The sequence below is a fragment of the Rhea pennata genome, chromosome Z (assembly GCF_028389875.1).
Source record: "Rhea pennata isolate bPtePen1 chromosome Z, bPtePen1.pri, whole genome shotgun sequence".
NCBI classification, from domain to species: domain Eukaryota; kingdom Metazoa; phylum Chordata; class Aves; order Rheiformes; family Rheidae; genus Rhea; species Rhea pennata.
Window position 1 is genome coordinate 69,172,029 of NC_084702.1, and position 26,339 is coordinate 69,198,367.

The following is a 26,339-nucleotide window of genomic DNA, read 5'->3' on the forward strand; positions in this document are numbered from 1 at the left end:
TCCACTGCTTCCCAAGAAGATAGTAGCTCTGAAAGTGAGAAGGCAAATTCAAAAAGCTTTTGTATTCTTATTTTTACACAGGTACGTGCTTCTATTCCCACCCAATTTCTAAACTAGCGGCCCCAGAGATGTAATATATCCCTACAGAATGTCTGGGCTTGGGGAGTTACTGAAAGAAACATTCACAAAGACTGACTTGGTCCTCGGCAGTCTGCTCAGCCTGATCTCCCTCTCTCAGTGGACAAAATTTGGTTTCTCTGAAGGCAATTCAGTTTCTATATTAACCTAAATCACTCTTCTGCTTCTGAACTGTCCTTTATAGAGTCGATCCTTCTTCACTGCAGATGGAAAAATCAGTGTTTGTGATTACCCCCTGGCAGAATCAAAGCTACTGGGTATTTGTGAGACTGTGCTAGAGATGCATTCTTTCAGCTTTTGGTTTTGCTTTTCACCGCAAGCATTTGCTTGTTTGAACAGTTCAAAATTGTAGAGGTTAACAACCACACCACAGTAGGAGCCACACAACAGCACCGATTACTAAAGGTTTAATTACAGAACAGACCAATGTTGAAGTTATGCTGTATTCAAGCCTTTTTACAGCTGAAAGTTCATCTTTGAAATCCTTGGCACCTCAAGATTCACAGAAACAGTCCTACACATATGCTGCTGACTTGCATTAAGATGAGAAGCAAAGATGAAGAAAAAGCTTTTGAAAATGGAAAAGTTCATATCCCCACAATGCATGTCTTATCCACTCAGGTGAGTTTAAAGACATGGACACAGCAGAGGTGGATGTATTACTCCCCATGGTCCTACTAGGAAACAGCTCTGCATATCAAGCTGATCTCAGTGGAAGTAAGGTAAGAAAATAAATTCTAAAAACACTTTCAATTACTACTAAATTGTCTACAAAAAGTTTGGACCTTCATGAACATGCCCCAAACTAAAAATAGCCAGTATTCCAGGGGTATTTTCTAGTCTTATACAAGAGATGCTCATTCTTACCATCGTGCACCGCTGTGTTAAAGGAAAGTTCCCTGAGAATCTCGAAGCAGTGTAACAGAGCGCATACACACACAAACTGCTGCGTTTAAGAGTTTATATTTTGGACAACTGCTTCCTTTAAATGTTAAAAACCTGACACCAAAAACAGCCTAGGAAACTGGGAATAACAGGCATGGCTGAATTTCTGGCACAGAGCATGTGCACCACAATGCTAGGCTTCTCTATGCCGCAGACTTTCCTTTGCCACCTTCTTGAAAATCTAGCAGAGAAGATGACCTACAGACAAGACCTCGCAAAAAGCTGAGAATGAATGCAAACAGGAGAGCACCTGCCTAGAGTGCTGTTTGGGTCTCCTGGAGCAGAGTCCTCTGTCAAGCACAGCAACAGCCCCGCTTCCTCCGAGGAGCCCTGCAACAGCAGGCAGGCAGCGCTCAAGCGCTGAGCCACTCGCTGCAGAAATAAAAATACCCTGTGTGCTCATCCTCACCCTTGCTCCTGCAACAAACAAACTGAAGAGTTAACACTTTTGAGAACATAAAAAGCACTGCTGCCGGCTGTTCTGCAGGCATTCAAAAACAAAACTTTATGTACTTGGTGACCAATGCAAAGTTATAAACATTTTCCTTTAGAGAGGAGGTTTCTCAAGGTCTGGGAAAATGGCTGGGGGCAGAGAGGTGGAAAAGGATTCTGATAAATTCCATCACCTCTAATTTAACCGACACAGCATACCAGCAAATACTGAAACCTACTTAGACATATTTGTATGGACATGCAATACAATCAAAGTCACTCAAAGATTAGGAAGGTCACGAAGCACACACTTGGCTCGCTTACATTTGACAAAATTCGTAACAACAACAAATACATGAATAATAATAACCGTCTAACAGGACATTAAGGTTTTTACAGACAGATTGTGTAAGATGGTGCCAAATGCAACAAAAATACGCAAGTGCAAAAGAAGTTTTATTTAAACAAAACTAGACTGCAAAGAAAGCATCAAAGAGGGGAAAAACTTGTTTCAGGCTCTGCACCCATGAATACATCAATCTCACCAATGCAAACGATTCCCAAGGCAATTCTCAACAAGTCATCACATACAGATGCTTAGTTTCAGGCTGCCAAAATTTTTGCAAGTAAGAAAAGACTGATTAAAAATATTGCTTCTTTCAGATTGATGGATGAAAAAAATATCATCTGTAAGCAGCATGAGTTGTATAAAATACCAGAGAATATGTTTGAAGGATGCAAGGATGTAATGAGGGCAAAAATATGGAAACTATCGGGAGACTCCCATGAAAGGAAAGGATGATACAGTTTAACTCGGGGTCAGTTATTCAGTAGCCTAAGCCGAACTGTGTTAGGATGCTAAAGCTCCCTCCCATCACTTGCTGCATACTCCCTCCCTCTCTCCCTCCTTGTACTGCTACCATCTCTCCTGCTGGCAGATTTTAGAGCCAATAACCAAACCCCACACACTTTCTTCTTCTTTTTTCTTTTTAAACTCCAGTAGTGGACACTGAGCGCTGTTGTGCAGCAAGGGAGGCTCTCAAAACAAAGAAGCCTGCAGATGTTTATTTCAGTATAGAGTAATTCTTTACCAGCTAAATAAACTTTTTGAAAATACTGGAGGCAAAAGTTGCAGGTTTCCAAATGCTGGAGTTCTCACCATCTGGAAGCCTTGAGCCATGGTGAATTCTACTTGCATCTTCCATGAATAAACTTCCTTTTAAATGAAAGCAAACAAGTTTTCCTCCCACTTCCTGGTTGTGCAATGACTTAAGCAAACAAAAACAAACATGTAAGGCTTGATTTGAAGCAAGGGCTGCACTGAAGGTTAGAGTCTCGCTTAGTCTAAAATCCCATTCCAGCATAGTTCATTTTCCCTTCACAAAAGAGAAGCCTGTTGCTACCACTTACAGCCAAACATCTTGATAACTCAGACTGGACTGAACTGATTGAGGTAGATTACTTCATTGCTGCAGAACATTTCTAGGGTTCTCATGTGTCAGGGTGGTCTTTTACTATTGTCTCCAAACCCTTCAACGCAAGAGAGCTGCTACCCTCCCATGGTTTCCAACTGGATCTGGACATAAAGCAAGTCTGCATTTGAAACTTACCTGTGCTACAGCCAACTGTTTTTGTCCCACTGGGAACGCAGAGGTCCCAGAACCACTCAGTCCTTACCAAGGTTCAACGGGAAATGGCATTCTTCAGAAAGCCCATAAGGTCCGGGTGGAGAAAACAGGCATGAGAGCAAAATTTCATTTGATTTGGGGTCAGCTGGAAAATCATCACCCCAGAGTCCTGGCAGGTTCATTTTTCCCTGCCCAGAAACCTCGTTCAAATAACAATTTCAATTGCACTAACAGCAAGATGGTGTTTATGAATGCTGGGTGATTGAACGAGTATACAGCTGCATCTGACATCCCTCAACTAGTTGCAAACACCACATTTCTTACAGATAGGAAATAGCAACCGGTAAAGCACTTACCACTATCCTAAATAAGCCTGTCCCTTTTTCAGGGCAAAGGATTTTTTCCGTGTTTTAGTTATAAAGTCAAGAAGCAAGGGAACAGAGACTTCCTCAATCGCTGTCTGACAGACAGAGCACAAGAGTTCAGATAAAGCTGGTCCTTGCTAAGAAGAGGCTGAGAGTGAGCATTTCCAGAAATTATTCAAACGCCAGACAGTCTAACCCATAAACAGAAAAGCATCGTAATTTTCACTATTTAGCTCATATAAAGCATTTCTTTACATGTAATTTTATCATTAGTAGGAGAACAGAATTAATCCTGCATTTATAGGTTAGTCTTGTAAAATATGGGGTAAGTGAGCTCGTGGAGGAAAGGTTAGCAATAGAGTGTGGGTCTGCTGAATCCATGTTCTCTGCTTAACCATTTACAGAGCTACATCCTGCATAGCTGATCACAATCCTCTTACCAAATGTTATTTTGACAGCTGGCTTAAAACAAGTGGGTGGTCCTTACAGCTAGGGAAAATACCACAGAAGTAGAGTGGAACATGATGAAATAAGAATCAATAAATAGGAAGTCTTAATTTAAAGCACTAACCTTCTAACACCAGGAATGTTTTATTTGTGAAAAGAAAAAATGAAACAATAATTAAAAAAAAGGTTATTGGGGGCTCCATCTCTGTTCGGCAGGGTCATCCTCAAAGAGTTGTTCTGGGGTTGAATTAGTGATCTCGGCTGCACAGAATTTCTCCAGGGCTTGAAAGTAGTCTGATACGGTATTTACTGAAATCTAAAGCAAATAAGCAGCATGGTTGCATTATGGATGCTAAATGAATAGAAAACGGCAAATACAACATGATAACAAGCACAAAACGAAGTCAAACTCACATACAAGCCATATACTGCAACGTACTATTGTTCTCTGCCATTTTAACCTGAGTGCTCTGAAAATATTTTGAGTGCAAGAATGTTTGAAATACACTGTGAACTCAAATACACTCATTGTCAAGGTTTATTTTGAGTAAAAATATCCCTCCCCAAAGCAGATCATTCTTCTTAATTTTCTAATGTACGTCAACTCTTTGTTGAATTTCAAAAAGTCTGCCTTGTCTGCCAGCAGCTTCGTGATTTACAGTTTCCTGACTGACCGGTACCTTCACACAAATAAACAAGATAGATAAAATAAAGATACAGAGCTGCTTGGAGCCTCTGTAACGCTGATTAAAAAAAAATATTAAAGTGGAAGACATTCAGCTTCTTCTGCTACCAGGCCAGACAGGCAGGGGATTTGCCAAACCATCTCAGCCAGGAAGAGACCCACCGATAATCTGACTGCTCTTCTGCACTGAGTTGAATTTTTTCACCTTTTGGAGGCAGCATCTGGTTTACAACAGCTATAGTGATTTCACAGACACCACTACTCCTCAAACTACCCTCCAAGTCAGTCAAAGCCTCAACGTCCACTTCAGTAACACCAGCAATAATAAAGATATTAGATGGTATCTGGCTCTTGATTGTTTTCCAACATAGGCTGGGCAGGCAGCAGAAGTGCTCGAATGTGCTGACATGGGTGAGAAGAGCCACGAGGACGACGAGAGCAGCACATTCTGTGCATAAGAACTGCCTGCAATCACTCAGGAGCAAGTTCAAGGTAGTCTCCTCCGGCATGTAGTGAAACGACCCACAATTACAGAGGAATAGTTTATTTCTATCTTAATGGTCTGGGATTTCATCAGCAGAGAATCAATGACAAAAGTAAGCTTGTTAAACAAGAAACTTTTGATGCACCTTGTGGAAAAAACAGTTACCATCAAATTTGAAGATGGACGAAAGGCCCAGAACAGAACAGAAACAGGAGGCATTTCTGCCTTTCTCTACCAACCTGGACAGGGCTCTCTGCAGAGCAGCAACTTTCTACTACCGCAAGGATTACATTGCCATGACCAGCACATGCTGATCCAGCAGCCTGGTACTGTCTCTTCCTTGCAGGAGCCCAGGAAGGTACCTGGGAGGAAAACAACTTGAAAACTAAAGCAACTTTTCCCTGTTTCATCACACAAGCACAGGAGCACCCCTGCCAGCGCAAGGGAAGGAGCAGGGCTGTCACCAACGTCAACTCAGAGCAGTTTCGGCCAAAGTGGAATTTCACTTTAAAACTAATAACTAACACTAAACCCTAGGTGTTTTCTTGTGAAGGTCACTCAATTCTTATCTTTCCCTAATTGCATTAAGAGACAGCCATTCGTTTCAGAAGATTTATGTCTTAGGAACAGCCAGGTATGCAGCTACAGAGGAAATTTGGCCGAAGCTCAGTACTGGCAAGCCTGTCAACACCAACTATCTCAAGATACACTATCCACCTTTAACCCAAGAGAGAGAAAAAAAGGTCTTGCCTCTTCATTAATAGAGTCCTTTCTTATCCGTTTTACCCGAACATGAAAACGACAATGGCAGATTTCAGAAATACCAGTTTAAATCATCTGCATCGCACTGCTGCCCTTGTTTCAAAGTGTGTCTGGGAACTGATGCCTTAAGGCTTTTCTTTCCCCGAGTTCCCAGACCAGAAGGTCCAGGAACGGGAGTTCCGTACACTGGCATTCCCACACGAAAAGGGCAGAGTGGATCAGCTGCAAGGTGAAAACCAATTCAAAATTGAGACAGAAAGAGACAAACAAACTGCTCGACATCACCAGATAAATCCTGATGAAGATGCATTTCAGTTGCTATAGACATTTCTGTATTACAACTTCAGAGATGCCCTGGAGCACCAGTGGATATCACAACAAGCCCACAGAGATTTGCTTTCCAAATCAGAGATCAGCTTAAACACAAGTCCAAAATCTACAGGTAATGCTATGAGTATTTACTGGATCCTTATTTCTGTTAAGCAAATGAAGGTCAGAATTTCACACTGCAGCCATTTCATTTTCTCCTAAGAAAATTTTTAAAAATGGGGCTGTTCATTAAATGCAGGCAGTCCATATCATGCTCTTGTCAGACACATGCACACACCCACAAGAGTGTGAAGATTAGCACAGGAAAAACAGTTATACAATAGATTTTTTTTTCCAAGCTAGGGTTGGCATCATTACAAATCCAGGGAATTAAGTGTTGTGAGTTTTAAAAGAAATTCTCTTACCCAAAGTGAACAAATAATTTTTAAGGAGTTCAACAGTTCTTTTACTGCCTGCTCAGCTGCGGTAAAGCATTAAAAAAAGTTTGATAACTTCCACTGTGGCAGTATATGTCTAATCTGTATCTTTTAGGTACTGTCTTTTGTCAGAACTTCAGTTTAATGTCAGCTTCAACTTCCCAACACACCAACCTGTGCAATAAGGAATTGCTAAGGATGGAAGTTCAGACAGTAGGAGGCACCCATTGAAAGATCTGAGAATAAAGCACTACAGGAAAGTAAACCTAGATTATACTGAAGCTATTCCTTCAACTGGAAAATAAATTGTGGTTTATTTTTTTAAAACAAGACAAACATCTAGGTTAGTATATACCATTTGTCTTAAAAACAGTGCGCCCTTTCCTCCCCCAGATCTAAAGCCCTTCAAAAACCTCCCCCCTCAAAAAAAAAAAAAAAAAAAAAACCTCCTGCTGGCTTGCTAAGAAACACCGTTGAAGGTTGCCAGCTAACACTTATTATCTGTGCATCCATGGATGAAAAGTGAACAGACCTCACAATTCAGAATGTGAACCTCCTTAGATATCATAAGAACAGCATGTCTTCTGGATTAGAAACCAGGGCAAAAGTAGAGGGTTACAGACAGAAAATACCTTAAAAAGAAAGAAAGAAAAAAAAAAAAAAAAAAACAACGATCAGTCTACAGGAGTTACAGTACATGCTGCACTCACAGAATCGGTTACTTAGAGTGCTCTGAAGATTTTTGCTGAGAGCAGAAGGCCACTAGTTAGTAAGCAAGAAACACAGGCCAGAAGAGACAGCTGACAACACTAAGTATTTCGGGCTTAGTCCAACCCCTTATACAAGAATGAGATTTTTCCAAATCGACAAATCTGGAAAAAATAGCTGATTTCTTTCCCAGCCACTTACGCTGCTGCTGAGAGAGCACAAAGAAAACTACAGACGTACTTGGCCACTCAGCAAAGTCATCAGGAACGCAGAAACACGGCCTGCTGGTTCTACTCCGAGCCATCTAAGACACACCGTTAAAGAAATTTCCCCTCACAAATGTGCAAGGAACAAATACAGTTTTGGACCAGCAGATGAAAGCTCTGGGTCCCCCCATCAGCCTCTTTCTAGATTTGTAAATGAGCTGCTACTAACATTTTCTGGAATGCAGACACCAAGATGTTAGGAAGGAAGGTGACATAAGCAGGTGTGAATTTATCTGCAAGTGTGGGAGTTTTTTCCCCTCTCTCCCTCTTACTACCAGCCACTCTAAAGTGAAGTGATGCGCAAGCCTGCGTCCTCCCTTCCTCCGTACGAACGCGAGGCTGCATCTGCCCCCAACACACACAAAACCCTCTGGCAAACCCCCACATGCTTCTTGTACGTTAGCATACATCCTGGAACAACTCTCAAGAAAATACTGTTTTCACATAAAGTTTCCAGCCTTGCCTCATAGCACGAAGAATCTTGTTTCCATCATGCACACTCAAGGTACAGGCCATTAATAACAGGCAAGCCTGCTGAACGGCTGCTTTCTTAATAGGAAGGAGGCAATTGCATCATGCAGTTCAGGAGCTGGCAAGCTACAGACCCCTGATTCTAGCCTTCAAACTCAGCAAAACTATCTACCCAGCTGCTCTTCAGAGAGATTTTTTGGGATCCCCAGAAGCCTTATATTTTTCATTCTCAGGTTCTGTTCCAGCAGTTCCATTTTCATACGCAGTTTTCTTTGGCAAACACTACCACCACATTACAAACTCCCACTTCAGGTCTGAAACATATAGCCTTTTCTCACATCTACCATTAATTGTAAATGTAAGTGCTCACAATTTCAATTTGTTATATGAAGTCTCCCGCAGAGTGCCCATTTTTAAAGGCCCTCAACAGCAATGCTTAGCAAATTATGACAGACTCTGCTAAGGGCCAGCTTCAAGGCACTCCTAGGTGTTGACAGAAAGCCTGAAGTTTTGAAATGCTACTTTTATTTTGGGTGTTACAGGGTAGGAAGACAGAGAAACTGAAAGATACAGTGAAGCTGAACACCACTCAAAAAGTTTAAAGAACCTAGAAACAAGTGCAGTGTCACCTGTGCCTCTAAAGCCAAGCTCAATTTTCTGTGACTTAATGTCAGGTTTGAAGCAACAAAACTGTTTTTTGTTTGTTTTTTTTTTTTTTTTAATCTGCGTAAGGTTAATTTCTCTTGCTTTATGGAGAAATGAAAAACTAAGTGCAGTAACATGTACATGCATAACAGAAGTCATATGCACTAATGACATGGCGTCATGGCTATCAACTTTCTAAAGGGGGATAGGGACTGGAACATGGACATGTGCAAGAAGCAGCAGCCAACTTTAGCGCTCTCCTGTGTTTTGCATTTATTATTTTCCTAATGAAGGGTACATATGCAAAGCAGGTAGCAAAAAAAAGATACATAAGCCAGATAAACAAGCAGCCATCAGCACAGTCGACTGTCTTGGACTTCATTTTAGAGCTAAAAACAAATTCAACATTTGCATGTTGCTCTGCTTTGGCTGTCTGCTCCCCTTCTTTTCCCAGATTACTTTTTTCTTTTTTTTTTAAGCTAGTAGCAGCCAGTTGGTGTAATTAAAACCTACACGTACAGCTCATTTGGTTGCATAAACCTTTGGAAAACACGTAAAACAACTGCAGCCCATTATGTAGATGCAAATCTGCAAAAACAACTGCAGCTTGGGCCCCATGCCCTGCAGCCCTGAGGGCCCGGCTCTGGCCCTTACCGAAGGCACGCTTCCCCCGGCTCCCGGGCCAGCTCGGATAAGACAAGCGCGAGGAGCAGCGGGGCTGAGCTGCTTCAAGCTGCTTCAAGCCAAGCATACAAAAACTTAAAATCATCTAGGTTATGCTCTAATTTGAGCAACTGGTAAGCTTCTTGAATCTTGGCCAGGTCTGGTAAAATCTGAATATTTGGCAAGTCTGTGAATGGAGTTGCTTTACAGGGAATTCCGCCAGCTGCCTGGTGCTGTGTGATGGGTTTTGCCTATCCTGCCCTTGAAAAGAAATGGAAGAGACAGGGGCTTACAGAGACCCTTCACACAAGGCACCTTGCTCTCTTCTGAGATGACAGCCCCACTGCTAGGTAATGAATCGGAATAGATTATTAAGAATAACTATCCTATTGCAGTCTGTGTGGAAAAAAAAAAAAGAAATAAAACGGAAGATGCAAGCTGGTGCCTAGAAGAAATACTAATCGGTTGTTTTCGCCTTGAACTCTGAGTATCATCCGCAGGAAATGCCGTGCGTGGAAGATGTGAAACCCATGGGATATTTCTTGCTGCTCAAAGCAATTTATATGAAATAACGAATTTGTTCTTTAGGTAACACTTGGAATTTGTTTTTTAATACATGAAATCACAAGCTTTGGTTTCTCAGAAATGAAGTTTAGGATTTTTGTTACTGAAATCAAACTAAACCTTTCTCTAAGGAAGATAGTCTGTTCAGTTAATTTTGGTTTTGTGTTTAACATGAAAGTACAAGAAGATTAAAGTGTCTTATAAATAATTTGCTTTTTAAAAAGCATATGCAAAAGAACTTGAATGTTGTTGGTTCAAAATCCTATCACAAATAGAGCTAAAAACTAAAATCTGTATCATGGTGTGTCTCAAAGTGAGTGAGGTGTCATGCATTTCAGCTATGAGAAAATGGTCTATATACTGTTTCAGTCAAGAGGCAGGAACAAACCACTTACATGAACTCTACTCTTTGAATTTCATTTAAAAGCTTGCATAAGGTATGATTGTCAATACAGTAATGTTTGTACAAAATGTGGATTTTTTCCACGTATTCTCAAACTATAAATTGAGAGTTAAATATTATTTTTTCATGAAGATATGAATGTTTCCTCTTGCTATGTATTAACAATTTGCTCATACGGAAATTAATAGAACAGTTAATTAATCCAATTAGCCATCCTGGCAGAGGATGTTTTTTGTCCAACCTTGCCCAGATATTTCATTAGCATTTCTATGAGTTAGACTAAAGTGGAAAATAATTTCTTCAGGAAATTTAATATCAACAACTTGATTGAATTATATTCATAGCAATCCTGCAGGGAAGAGGAGGGAAAAGGGACAACTGGGATTTGAAACTGAATAAAACTTCACAAAAGTTTGGTGGAGACAAAAACTCTTATATCCAAATCTCCCAAGAAACTTTACAAGAAAGTTTGGAAAAAGAACCATATTTCAGCCATCTCTTGAGTAGAGATAAAATATAGATGGAGGTCACTGCTGTCTTCTTTATTTTATCCATGATCTGAAACTTAGACACTGATGTTACCGTCTGGACTATTTTAAGTTAATTATGATAGAAGTAAATCAGAAATTATTTTGTATCAGGGATAATTTCAGGTCACTGAAACATCTATGGACTTCGTTCCTGCAGAGGTAACAGTCCTCATATCTTTCTTGCAGCTCCCACTCTAATACAATTTTGAGAAGTTAGTGTGCTTTTCCACTAAAGAATTTGGATAATTTTAGGAGATGACAAAGAGTCTGGGCAAAAGATACATCTTTCAGTGCATCGTGTTAGACTGAAGATCCTCAACACGCACACACAACAATCATGTGGAGACTGCCTGAATTTCAAAGGTCTTCTAAAGGATTTATTTATAGTAATTCAGAAGCAACAAGGGGAAGATGTTGCAATTTTTGCATTCCTAGGCACCAGTCTCACTGAGAAAATATTTCTCTGATTTTCATGTCACATCTGTCTGAACTATTTTCTAGGTTTTCTTTTCTTAAATGGAACAATATAGTGTCTGTAATAAGTCTATATTCATTCAAAAGCTCCCTTTAAGGTTATCACTTTAAAGGAAAGACTCTCTCTCAAAAGGTATTTAAAACACGACTTACTTTTTGAACACTGATGTCTTTCATGATGCACAATAAAACTCAAAAGCGAGGAAAACAAAAACGAATACTTTGTACAAGACAAAAAATATAGGGTGGGAATATGCTCTAAAATATATTTTCAGCTTAGCCTCTGAGGCATGAACACTCTGGTTCAAATGAAAATATATCATCCTTACTGACGGACATTGACAATAGTTTTGTGAAAGAGTCCTTGAAAAAGTGCATTTGTGGAGGTTTCTAAAGCTTTTTTGTGCCATTGTCAGGCTCATTTTATTAAACAACAGCTGATGCAATTGCAGTTAAAAAAAATTTACAGAGACCTATTGTTTCATATAATAGCCATAAGCATTTAATTCTAGTTCACCACCTTGTAGAAACACGCAAACATGGCAGCGATGCACTGGCATGCAGACAAAATAACTTCAGGACAAAGAAGTGCTGCCATTTATACATAGTGAATCATTTCCAAATTTTTTTCAGCAATAGCAGCAACTTCTTTAAATAACAACCCATCTGAACACTTGCTCTTGTGGAAAGGGCAGTAATGAATGAATTCTATCCCCTCCTGAAAAGGCCTTCTTTCAAAAGCCCTTTTTTGTTAGTTTAAGTGGGATTTAAATGATCAACTTCCAAATTGGAAAGCACTGATTTGTTGTTTAAGGAAGCTAGACAAAAAAAACCTATCTGGCAGAATAAGACTACAATGGTAGAGTCAGATTTCCAGATAGGTTCTATTACAAATGCGCTTGGCACTAGTTTGTCTAGTGTAAGTGGGAGCAACAATGGGGCTGTGTCAACTTATGCCAAGGGTGGATTTGCTCCACAGCCTTAAAACTCATTTACTGTTTATAGAAAGGACTGAGTCAGAGGCAGGGTGTGCGTGGGGGGAAACCAGGCAAGTCTTTAAAAACCTTGTTTCATTAGTTTGATTTTTTTTTTTTTTTTAAGTACTGAAGACTTACAATTCCTAATGAAAATCTGGAAATATTACCTCCAAAGAATTTATTATAGTACCTAGACCTCATTAGTTTAAGCACCTACGTTTCATCCCATGCAGGCAAGCCACAAACAAATGAATCTAGAAGACTAAGACATGAGAGGATACAGGCAAAATTCAGGAATTACATCCAAAACTGAACCAGCTATGGAGCGCACTGGATGCATTCAGTATTCAACAAGAGAGAGGCAGAAAATCCTGGATTCTGATCTCCATTCCTCTCAGTTCAAACATTTTACATTAAGAAGCTATTTAATTATAAAATAAAATAAAAACATAAAATCCTTCCCTTGAACGGGAAAAATTTGCATCCTCTACACCTCTTGTTTCAGCTAGTACACTACATGAAATACTTTGCTTCAAATAAAGGTCTGAGCAGTACCAAGAGCTTTTGTTGTTGCTGATGGTTTACTCATAAAAGGAACGAAAATAAAAGATTTTAATAGAAACATATCACACCTTAAGGGAAAGGAGAATGACAGGCCAAACAAAACTGCAATATTTAATTGTTTCTCCTTTTGTGCTTTCAAGCACATTCCATTCCAACAAAAGTATTTAATCGCATTAGGCAAGTTGTTACATAATTGAATCCATCATGTTCTTCTGGTTAGTCACCTTCAGCCTAATTATGTAAACACGTGCATCAGTATATACTCACGAGGATCAACAGGCCACTCGTTCAAAGAGCCTCCCACATGGCACTGTGGACCTCTTCCTAACACGCAGCCAGTGAACTCTGAGCACGACGGTGGCCAGTCGTCCCAAACAGACCTCTCCAGATCACTCTTTCCCAGCACGAGAGTCCTGATGTTCCAGGCGAGGTGGCTGACACAAATTACTGCCGCGGTCCTGCGGGACACTAGTGCACCTCAGGGCTGGGCTGCAGCGGGCTCTGCGCCTCCGGGCAGGCTGTCCGAGACGGGCAGAACAAGAGCGTCGGGCTCTTGTTACGCTGCCCTGTAAACGTAGGAGAAACAAGCCTACCTATGCCAGCTTCACTTTGCATTTGAGAACACTGCTTGTGCAACAGTATTTTGGTTTTTAGAGTCACTGAGTGAGTGTGTGTGCATATCAAAACACACACACACAGGCATCATACGCATCTGCACACACTAACAAACAAACAAAAAGACTCCAAAGTGGGAAAAATAGAAACAAGATGTTGCCTGCTACTAAACTCAGACTAGAGTACATTTCTGGGTCACGATGCTCCTTGGTAAGTATGTGTCTCCAGATCAGTGTCACGGTTTCTACACCTGTCAGTCTCTATCTTCTAAACCTGGAAAAGAAATAACCTGAGCAGGTCTGCTAAGTTTCACAAAGCACTGGAAACGGAGTAAGAGTTGACTCACTGTCTTTCTGTATCTCAGAAATGGTATTTTTCTTCATTTGGGTACCTTTTCAAGCTTTCTTTGAAAACACTACGCAGAAATATTTTACGATTAAATGATATTTAAATAAGCATATTAAACAGGCAAAATCAGATCATAGCATTAATCCATATTTGTTCCAAGCAATTAAAAAGAAGTAGCTGTATCTTTGTTAAAACATAATCATCAAATCCTTTTTTTATTTGCAGATACAACAAAACTTTGTAGTGTACCCATCTAAGGCTGAAAAACACTGCACCAGATCCCTATAGTAACAACAATCCCATTCCTTAAGAGTCAAAAAGCTTGTGTGTATTTACTGATAGTATCAATTTTGGCTCATTCCCTAGACAAATTCATGACACCAAATTATACATGAAATTTGCAAAATAGGCACTACAGTGGATATAGTACAGCTTAAGAATCCAGCCCTGAAATTACTCTGAGCATAAAAACATGAGATGCTAGACATAGCTGTAATTCAGAAGATTCAATGGAAGTCATGCTTTAATTATGTCCGATTCTCCATTTCAAAAGAAAACCATGCATATGCAGCTTTTTAAAATTAAAACCATATTAAAGCGTGGAGAAAGCCCACTTGAAGCAATTAGAGGACTTGGACTTCAGCAGTAAGAAGTTGCAGGTCATTATGAGTCACTGCCATCATTCAATTTCCTCAAGATGAAAAACAGAAATAGAGCAGATGGAGGAAACAACCAGACCAAGCAAGAAGCAGAGCGTGACTCAGTAAATATAACCCAGAGGTAATTCATTGGAACTCGTTATCTGGTATAAACTGCTTTGTGCTGCCTCTCCCAATATAGGAACTGTTTTCCCTTCTCCTCCTCTATCCACAACTTTATAAAGGCTTTGGTTTTTCCAGGGAATGCTTAATTTAACCACTTAATCATCTTTCTATTCCATAAGAAAGAAACAAGAAAGTTAAAGGACAGAATCCAATAGTTGTAATTTTCTTACTGGAATTTTTAATTTCCTCCACAAGTCAAAAAAATTCATAGGATAAAAGGAAAAGAAAAACAGAAGAGGAAAATGCTATATTTGAGATATATATTCAGACTGCAAAGAGAATCTCTTTCACACAAAACTCTTTCCATGCCAAATTCCAATCAAAATAAGGAACAGTCCCAAGAACCATTAACATCTGCAAGATTTTAAAACCTAATCACTATATTTTCAGTTCAAATTAATCTATTTAGAAAAAAAAATTATCTTCAGTTCTATGCCATTAAACTGATGTCCATGGGAAAAATAGCTCCAAATATTAATGCTTTTTCAGAGTCTTCAATCTGTAGTGTGTCACAAAATTTCTAAGTCCCAAAATATCCTGTCCTAAAAGGGCACCAATCAGCCCAGCAATTGCACTTTGAGCCACCTCAATGGATTCATGATTCTGAAATGGAATTTTAAATGAAGGATTACAAATATAGACTATCAGAAAGAAGCCTTGCAGAATGTATTGTGCTTCAGGTGAAAAGAAAATTGCATTTCACACTGATCTCTTCTGGTTCTTAACTCTTTCAAGGGGCATATACACCCAGTGCTGTTTTTTTCCTCACTTGCGCTCAGTTCACAAGTTTAACGATGGACTTACGCAGTTTTGCCCTCACTATCTTGTTTGGTGGCATTGGCTCCCTTTTTACTCAGCAATGAAGCCACCTTCTCAGGATCGCCATTCTCCACTGCCTGCAGCAGCCGATCATCATTCTTATTCCACTCATTAGTCTGGAGTAAGAAAAAAAGAAGAAATAAACATTAGTACCAGCACTATGTCCAGGCTTCCCTGAATGATCCTCCCACACACACTCCTCAGTAATCTAAAACAAAAACCCAACCCAAAGATACGGCACCGTGAAAGTAACTTGCAACCTGTGTAGCGCAGGCTCCCACAGACTCGAGGGCTGAAGCCAGGACCTAAGCCATTGGCAGGCGATGAGGTCTAGTATGGAAACTCATTTTGTAGAACAGTAGTGCAGAACTATGTCTACTTGCTTTTACTGCGATTAAACAAGTTCTCCTTCATTCGTCTAGTCCTGTTTCCTATTATGGAGCTGTACTGGCCCCATGAGACCATCATATACATCATGTGCATAGGCAATGAGCTGTCTCTGCTGGTTCACACCCCACCCTACTAACACAGGCTGGCCAAGACTTTCCATGTTTAAGGCTTTCCCCAACAGACGCTTCATAAGAGACTAGCCAGTTCAGAGACTGCTTTTCCCACACCGATGAGTTTTACTAAGCTTTTATTTCCCTGTCATATTTACGACAAACAAATCAACCCATCAATAGATAGCACATTCCAAGCACTGCTGAAAGCAAAAGATGACCAACCACCCTACGCTCAAGCTTTTCTCAGCATAATCCACTGATTTGTTTTGCTCATCTTTGCCAGCTGGATGAGTGAAAGGATCCTTATGTCTACTGCGGTGATTCCCCTCTTCCCTAAGGTGCTTTCAGGACCTGGCCTATTCCTTCTACCAGACCACCAAATTGAATCTAACAAGAAGAGGGGGGAATGTCTCTCTATCCTGTAAGATTACAAGAAAAAAAAAACAACCTTCTGGAAAAGGAGTGAAAGTTGTATCCATGCCTTCTTGCCTGAACTGACAAGAGTGCAATCTTCCGAAGAGCATCTGGTTTGCGTGGAATTAAAAACTGCATTTGGATTAGCGCTACACCCTGCCATACTCAGGGGTGTATCTTCAACAGATTACAGCTTTCTCTTTGGCATCAGTCTGCTCATCTCCAGCATGACTGCCTATTTGTCAGCACTAGATTTCTGCCAACTTTGGAAAGGACTGAATTCATATTAATATGTTCCTTGAGAAATGTTCAGGTTAATCCCTCTGTCCTGAATGCTCTGCACAGAGACTCTTTCGCCCCGAGCTGAACACACAACCTGATGTTTCTCCTTGTGGACTGCTGTGGAAAAGAGAGCATGAGGTGTGTGCTGTTATGAATCAACTCCACAGGCTGTGCACACCCTGAAAAACGGGACAGGGGAAAACTGTTACGTGTTAGCGGCAGTTTAAAAGCTAAAACACAAAACCCTCAGGGAGAGGGTGCCGTCGGGGCAGGAGAGGAGGCACGAGCTGAAGGAACGCCACCTGGAACGAGGAGGTCTGGATGGCAGCTCCGCAAAGGAAGGGGCACGCAGAAGACGAAAAGAGTGATTGCAGTCTGCTCGGCAAGTGCCATGACTGGTGGGTAAATGCACATCCAGCAAGTTATATTCTTTATTCTTATAAATCAGTGGAATAAACTGCTGTAGACTCTAGAGCATTAGTTACATCAGCAAAAAATGATGTTTCTCTTAGCAATATTTAGACTCCATGGCAATGAGTGCCCTGCCAAGCAGCAGTCTCCACCTAATATGAAACTTGTTGCATATTCTTGGTTTGGGGAATTTTGTGCTTTTAAAAGGGAGTCTATTATTAAAAACAGATGTTAAAAAATGCATCTTACTTGTAAATAAAATCTTTTAAAATTAACACAGCTTTTGATAGCATATTACCCCTTTTCTTTTGGAGTTTATCCTGTTTTTATTCACCATTCATGCAAGAAAAAGATATTTAAACACAGGCTATTTGATAAACCAACCTTACCCACAAATTACCAAGATGACTGCAAAGCATTGGCAGCATTTACCTCCTGCACTTTTTTTTTTTTAAACCTTAGAAAGGGAAGCGGGAGGCTGCAAGTAATATGATATTCTACACACACACTTCTAACAAAACACTAACCTGTACTTCAAAAAAGAAACACAAGAACACCTAATTTAAGATCTTCTAATGACCTGAAATAACCCGTTCTACTTTCAAAACATGAAACAGAATAAGCTACAGGAAAACACTAAGATTAAGGCTTATTGAAAAACCCTGGCAGAATGGATTTCAGCACAGCTATAAGAGCATTCAGCTTTATAGTATAAGCATAGCTTAGTCCTCTAGGAGCAGCTGCATAAATATTTAATATTCAGCTATTAAACTGAAAAATTGGTGGTATATATTCCAATAATCCATTTAGCAGTATGCAAAAACAAGCACACCAATGCCAATCTCCAAATTTCAGAAAGAACCAAAATCAACAGCCCATCTCCCCTTGCAGGGGTTGCTGTGATAACCCCCACCCTATCCATAATTACACTGATAATAAACATCCCAGACCCAAGAAAAAAACAACACAGCTGGGTCTCAAATTATACCTCAGTATTTACCAAGCATGGAAGCTGTACCTGGGAGATTTACAGATGCTGAACGGGGGAAGCCTGGAGTGCTCTGAAGATGTTTTTTTTACATTGCTGAATGACGCCATGTTTTTGGTAACAGTAAAACACGCTGGTATATGTCTTGAAATAAATTTCATTTAATCTTTAATGTGGTTTTCAACCATACTTTCCTTCATAACAGAAATACATGTTCATGCATACACAGCTGCACTAAGATTTAACACTGCATCATTTCAACAACTGCTTCCTGTTCATCAGTTAGACAGTCCCAACCTCGGACAAGCGGTAACTAATGCAATTTCTCACTTGGGCCCTGAAAATACTCAGTTCCCTCAGATTCATCACAGTGTCAAGAAAAGGCTATCAGTGTACGTTTCCTTATTTTTCATGCAAAGCTGGTAAATACCTCTTCCCTCTCAGAGAAGGCTGAAGGTGAGAATAGGAAGCTCTACATTTGGTAATCATTTCAGAGCCCCGTTTTCAGGGTGCTAGTCCTAGTAGCTAATTAGTGTTGTTTCTTCTAAGCACTTACTCAGAATTGCTAAAGGAACGAATAATTTCATAGAGACTGCCACACACCTGATCAGCTAACATTAGTTCTTCCAATTGTGTATTTTCAGATTTCCTCTTAGTGATGCTGTAAAACCTTTAACATGACTGTACCAGCTCTTGCCTTTTGCTCTCGGAAAACAAAGGACACGTGCAGTTTCCCTTCATCACTCTGTAGCAGAAATGTGCTCATTTATAAATTAAAATAGCTTTATTCTATACAAGAAGCTTAAAAGCCAATATATCGTATTACTCAAATAAAAATTACATCTTTGTATTAAAGCAATGACAATTCTGTTCTAGAGCAGCACTAAAGATGTTATTATTGTAGATGAAAGGATAATTTTATATCCAAGCTGCTTCACGATTATACACATTTAACTACAAGGCAAGGTACATAAATTTGTTTACAAATCTCGTATCTTACTTGCAAAATGCAATGAGGGATACATCTGTATTCTGCAATCAGCTTGTCCACACAGAAAATAAAAATTATGTAGATATCAACTGTTGCTGAAGTATTCCTCTGCCACTACTGAACTGTTTTTATTCCTCTGCTGCGTTCCAGTCAGCAGCATCATACAACACATTCCAGAAGTTAAAGACATAGCAAATAAATAAAATAAATGGAATGCCATGGACTCTCAAAAACACCCATTCCAAGGGGGTATTGTAACCTTATTACCCATCATCTTCATGAAAAAAAAACAGAAGAAAATAGAATCCATACGACACCCAAAAAGTCACTGTACCCAGAAGCTGGCAAGGGAGCTGGAGACACTTAGTGGGCTTTCACACAGTCTCTTGTAATTAACACCCGCAGAGCTACTGGTCCCAGAGCAGATCAGAAAACACAAATCTCTGAGCAAAGGCAGTGACTGTTGCATTACATACAAATTCTCAATCTATTTCAATATTAGCCCATCTGGTTTTGATCCCCTAAGTCACACCTAGTATCAAGTATCTACTGAAAACTCAACAGTCAGCTTCTGCTGTGATGGTAGAAAACGCAGGTGCTCCCAGCCCTGGCTAAGCCTGCTCATTTAGCGTATCATCTGAGCCTGGAAGAAACAGCACATGTGTTAAGGAGTTATCCTCCTTTCCCCTGCCCCCAAAACCAAGTCCCTCTCCACTTCTGCCGGCCACGTGCCAACCAGCTGACGTCCAAGCTAGTGACATTCTGCAATGACAGTGGTTTGTGAACACATGCAAAACTCAGCTGATGAAACACAGGTTTTGGTGTAATAAAGGAGAACTGGCATTCTATAGAGTCTCTCTTGGCATCAATTTTTAACCCACCCCCCCCCCCCAAAAAAAAAAAAAGAAAAGAAAAAGAGTATCCTGTATAGTTGAAGCCTTGATACTTAAAGGTAAAGGGCATTACTTATCAGAAGAGAAAGTAATACTCATCAGAATGCTGATACAGTCTGACAGAAGCTTAACATCCCTCTCAAACATTGTCTTTAGCCTTAATTTTCATTCTTCAGATGAACAGATGAACTGGAGAGATGCTTCTGACCAATGCCATACAGTGCATCTCTCCAGTAACCATTAAGTGTTTTCCAGGCTTAAACATGTAAGAATCCGACAAAAGGGATCAGGGAGGAGACTGTGGAGCTGTGGGTGGAAAGCCACCCCTGTGGGAGGCACTGCCGGACAGAGGTTAACGAAGTGAGGCAGCGGACAGGAGAGGGGTGACTGACTCAATCCACACCACAGGTCACAAAAAAGGGCACGACGCTCGAAAAAAGGGCACGACGCTCGAGCCCGAAGCAGAGCACTTGCAACACCCTCCACGTGCACGGTCAGGATGGGTGGGACCTTCACCCACGCAGCAGAGACATCCTTCAGGAGCACTTACCGACAGCAACTGCACTCACAGCTTTCGACTGAGTGCTTCCTCTAAACGCAGATTATTTCCTCCACAAATCTATAGGTGACCATATGGCTCTGAGATACTAATTAGAACAGTTACTATATCTGCAGCTGAAACTGCCCATCAAAAAATGCTTTATTATTGAGATCATGCAAGTATGCGAAGCTGAAAAATTGTTTTGCAGTTCAAAGAAAACATTGCTCAAAACAGTTGATTCAAGTTTTAACTATGAGAAAAGCTTTTGGTATGAAGGTTTCTCTGTCACAAATGGAATTATTTTTCTGTTCAGAGGAGAAGTTCAAGAATTAAAAAAAAAGATTTTTACTAAAGCCTTTGAGGCTCCCACTTTTCTTTCTTCTTCTTCTTTTTTTTTTTTTTTTTAATCATCACCGCTACCACATCAGGACATTAAACTCAGTTGTCTTGATATTACCTGTGTGTGTATGTCACACGAGAAATGACAACACACATCAGAAGAAGGTAATACTTCTCCTGAGCACTGGCATGCAGTGTCTTCCACGCACAAAGACCTGAACAAACATTAACCGGACAACTGTCTTTCTTTATCTTTGGCATGTAGCCTACAGGCGATGATTTACGTGACCTTGTATTGTTGCAAATACTGGAGACAGATTACGTTATCTCATCTGAAATCAGAACTGCAGGGAAGCTGAGTAGCAAATTGAAATTCCTAACAATTTCAAGCTCAGCAGCTCGCTGTCTGAAAAGGAAAGGAGTACTTACAGACTTACAGGCTGGCCTCAAACAATCGCATGGCAAAGACACTGCACGTCACTGCATCACAAGGTCATCCACAAAAGTCCACATGTGCTGGACTTCCCAAGAGAGTCTTAAAAACAACAACAGTTCTATTATAGGGAATGCAGTCACTAGAGGAAATGTCCCTCAAAGTTAAAACAACAGAGGAGAGCCTTTCTCTAAAGAAAATAGCTTATCTGAAAACATTATAGTCCAGGAGTCAGTGATAAGTGTGGAAGTAGCCTATACCTTTCCCAGACCTCCAGCCCCAAAATTAGCGACCGAGTTTGCCAACGGCAAACCGGAGAGGCAGGGGCAGAAAGCTTTTCTGCAGAGGGGCAAGATGCCGTTAGGCTTACCAGCAACTCCTGACCCAGTCTGCGGCTGCAGCTCCCAGGACATTCAGCACTTAGTGGATGCCAGAAGCTGCTGCTGCCTTGGGGCCCCTTTCCATTTCTGGGGCTCCAGCCCTTTCCGTACCACTCAAAACCCGCCCGTGGGCCACATATGGCACCAGTGCCACTGCACGCTGACCTCTGCTGCACTCTGCACACCACTTAACGCGGCATCCTGAACGTCATGCCGCAAGGTGCTGCGTTCATTAACCTCACCGCAGGGAAGGTCCTGACCTCTAGTTAACGAGTTGTCAAAAAAAGCTAAGTGTGACAGCAGCTTTGGAAGTAATTCATAATGACACTATCTATACATCACTGTCTAATTGCTACACCAGAAATGGCCTTTTCCAGCTTCACTTGGCCACCTATGTTCCCACTTTTAAGTGACTGATGGCTAATACTTAATATTTACATAAACAGCCAAAGCATTTACTGTTCACAGCATTTCTTTAAAGGCGGAAACAGGAGTGGCAAAACAAGTTATTTGTAGACCTCTTAACAGCCCCAAATGTCAATCCACTGTCTTTCTCCTGCTTCTCGTGCTACCTGTGCCAAGTCGGGGGGAACCGTCTACGCAAAGCGGGTGAGGTCTGTCTGATGCTGGAGACTGCATTTGTGTCAGACCAGGAATTCCACATGAAGAGCAGATAAAACCACCGTGAAGAAGGCAGGAAACAGCCTGTGCTGGAGTGAACGAACAAGGGACGGTGACAAAAGGCTAGCAGTAGATTGTCAGTAAACCTTGATAATTACCCATTCATTGGGCTTCTGTGGATAAAGAAGTGATTATTATCCAAGCAAACCATTTTTTCCTGCTGAACCCCAGAATAATACAGCTGAACAGCAAGTCACTCAGCAGGGCACTTCTGTCTGCCAGTGACATTGCCTGGAAGGTCTCCTGACCAAGGGGCCTGCAAGCTATGAAAAGAAAGAGTCTTTGACGAGCAGAGAAGGGGAAAGACGACCAGACTGAAACTGCCACCTGAGACAGCAAGTTCTTGAAGGAAAAAAAAAAAAAAAAGTTGCAGGGAAAACTGAGAGCAGTCTTTGCTTAAATAATGACTGGAATTTGCAGCAGACTGAGCTGAACACCCAAGAGGGCAATGAAAATAGGAAAAAATGCATTTAAGAGCTTGCTGTTTCGCTGAGATATTTATGTTTCTTGTTAGTAAAGTACAATTATTTTCTTGACAAATCTGGGTTTGCTTTAACAATTTTGGTTGGGCTTTAAATGCAAAGGAGCCATAAGGTCAGGGTGTCAGGAATCCACACAGTTAATAGAGGGGGGATCAGTAGCCTATTCATAATTTGGCATAGAATTTTATTTCTATGAAGGAATAAGAAATAAGGGAAAAGGCTGAGGTCAGAAAGTCTCCAAGGGAGGCCAAGAGGTCCACCCAGACCAAGAAAAATGGTCAGGCCGCAACTAGTGAGCTTACAGTCACACAGTGGAGTTCTACCAACATTGTGAGACACAACTAACAAATGCTTCTCATTTCACTTCCCAGGAAAACCCACGATGCAGTTTTGTTTCTGATGCTACTTTTTAGCCTTGCTTCAAGATAAAGGAAATCAATTTCTGCATTTGAGGAACAGCAAGATTTCTTGTTAACATCAGGAAGTATTGCATCTAGATACTTCAGGGCTTCTATTTTCTTTTAAGCAATTACTGCTGTTTTCAAGTAACCAATTTACTTCCAGTGGAGATGAAGGAAAGCGGTGAGCATGAAGCTCACCACATGCTAAGCATTAGAACAAAACAGGAAAAATGAACAAAAAAGGAAAAACTACATCAAATCATTAGTAACATGCAGCATTGGCAATATGTCAAACCCCTGCCCATTGTTTATCACCTCACACATCACCAATAAAAAACTGGAGATTTATCTTTACTTGAAGATAGATACTTGATAGATGTAGGAATAACCACACCACAGGCAACTGATTATTCTCAATAAGAGACAAGAAAGTAAAGTCAACAATTAATTGAGTATATTTGTATAAATGAAACAATGGCTTATTTTAACATAGGCAAAAAAAAAAAAAAAAAACCCACGGCAGATTTTTTAATACTTAAAAAAAATTCTTATCAATCCTCTTTAAAGTGATCATCTGCCATTGCTCTGATTGCTCTCAGCTCTCAGCTGATTGCTTCTCTCATCTTGAAATTACTCAGTAGGTGTTATCAAAACCAAAATACACCTAGTAAACTGCAGTCTACTGCTGGACACATGGCAGTTCTTTCCTTCAAAAATCAAGGGGGTATCAAAATACAAACTTAAATTAAAAACAAACAAACAACAACAAATTCCCTTAGCAATAGTGATCCAAAGAACATCTAGAATCCTTATTTCTAATTTATTAAAAAGAATATAATTAAGAAGCTTATCTTCAGCATTAGAAGACTGGAAAAGAACTGCTTTCCAATAAAGTTTTAAGGTTTAAGAACCACTGAATCAAAAGATTTTAGCTATGCATCAAGGACAAACTGTTACTCACATAAAGGACATTTAGCCTTTCAGGTCTTCAGGATTTCTGGTATACAGATGCTTTATGTTCAGTTGGGGGGGGGGGGAAGGAAATCAGGAGATGTAAAGTGAAATGGACTGCATAATCCAACCTCACCTTTTATCTAGTAAGTATTTTTTGGTGAAAAGCAGGCTGTAAGATACAGGGAAACTGCCAACTCTGCAAGCAAATTCTGTTTGTTCAGCTCTTGTGTCGATTGTCTTGCACTCTGCAATACGGCGTTGGAGACAATAGTCTCTGAGAGCAGCTTGTGCCCTAATGACCAGGGAACAGGTCTGAGCTCCTTGGTCAGCCTGTTGGCTTTATGTTTGCAATGCTATACACACATCACTTCCCTGCAGAATTTTCTTATTTGCTGATGTGACTATCTGAGCTTACTCTGTCCAGTCAGATCTTCAGTAACACCCTCCGGTTTCTGCTGATCAGTAAATTAAGCCAGAGACCATCAGTGCTTGATGGATCTTCCTGCTTCCAGATGAGCAAATGAATGTTGTCCTGTCCTGCAGGAACCCACTTACATCCAACATTAGCTCAGCTATGAGGACTGGCACTTTCTACACTTACAGCTCCATCTTTCCTGCTGCCTCATGCTGCAACTTCCCAGCCATTGCACATTTTCCCATTTCTGCACAGTAAACTTGTTTTTCATTAGTTTTGGAGCAGTTGCACTTTTTTTGTTGTTATTCTGTAAAGGCAAAAAGACACAAAGGCTAAATATGAATTCTACAGATAAGAAATCTTCAGTACCAAACAGAACTGCACACAGTTCTGAATCAGACAACTGATCACTGACACTGCTGCTTCAAGATGTATTGATAAGGTACCAGCCAGCATGGTACTTTACATTACAAATATCCACATGATACCATAGCCCACATACTGAAAGCTGTTGGGGGCAAGAGGGAGCATTCCTACTAACAGAGACTGAAGCGGATTACTTGACAAAATTCTACCATCTTATTATTTCCCAAAATACTCAAAAAGCATCTTAGTTATTTCTAAAACCACTTCAAATTATTTTTTATACCTACTAGATTATCATGGTAGGAAGCAATCCAATTTCAAAATTCATAACAAAAAAAATCTATATTAAAATCTCAAAACTATTCAGAGTAGGAAAATAGTCTATTTATAGTGGAAATAGGCATTCTTGTAAAGAACATATCCACTGTTACTGGGGTATAGCCTTCTATTCTGAAACCCATGAGATAGCCAAACAAAACACACTGCATACAAAGAGACAAAACCCTTTTCCAAGAAATGGTTTTGTTTGGAGTCTTTAAGAGCTCAACTCAATCTCTAAAAGCACTTCAAGACTGCAAAAGAAGGCAAAATAAGCTCCACTATGTCTGATCTTTGTGAGGCCACTGACAGATGTTTGTGCCATGAATTATAACCGCTGGATCTAATACTTGTCAGTCTCCAAATCAAATATTATAGCTTGGCTAAGCCTAGCTTGCTATTTTAAATTCCATTGGTGCAATGAAAGATAACTTAAGTGTCATATGAAAGCTACACCTAAGATACATTCCTAGTAGGACTAAAGAAATTTGGAGAAAAAACAGTTGTTTTGCACAAAAATAAAATTCCCTTCAGCAGCTAGGGAAGAGTGCATGAGATTTTTCAACACCATATCTTCCCACATTATTTATCCTCCACATCACATGCACTGAGAATCAGACAAGTCTGTGTCTGATGGGCTGCTGAACAGCCCAACACAGCAGGGTTCACATAAAAGTAGAGAAAGGGTAACTGAGCACACACCCTGGCTCCTTCCCTTGGGCCCACATCCTTCTCAGTCATGGAAGGAACTTCACTCCTCTCCAGGGATGAACCGTAACACTCATTACGTAGACTCTCCATCTAGCAGGCACAGATGGCCTCGTGCTTTTGTGCGATCAGGGCCACAGCTGGTACCCCATCCTCCAGGCAGCCTGCAGAAACTCAGCTATTTGCCCCAAGATAGTGGCGAGGTTCAACTCCTTCCTGTTTGAACAGTGACTGAGCTATCTGCCTCCTGGCACAATCACCCTAGCTCTGTACTGACCAGTCTAGACATTAAGAACCCTGCTGTTCTTATCTGTGTGTATGTGTGTGTGTGTGTAT

General features: G+C 40.5%; 1 protein-coding gene across 2 annotated transcripts in view; it reads right to left on the minus strand.

Moving 5' to 3' along the window:
* The window catches only part of RAI14 (retinoic acid induced 14), an 83,837-nt gene that overhangs the window by 19,425 nt on the left and 38,073 nt on the right, over window positions 1-26,339 (minus strand). For both annotated transcript variants that reach the window (XM_062599453.1, XM_062599452.1), the window contains exon 3: window positions 15,489-15,619. In XM_062599453.1, the coding sequence (XP_062455437.1) occupies window positions 15,489-15,619 (131 nt within the window). The remainder of the gene's footprint in view (window positions 1-15,488; window positions 15,620-26,339) is intronic.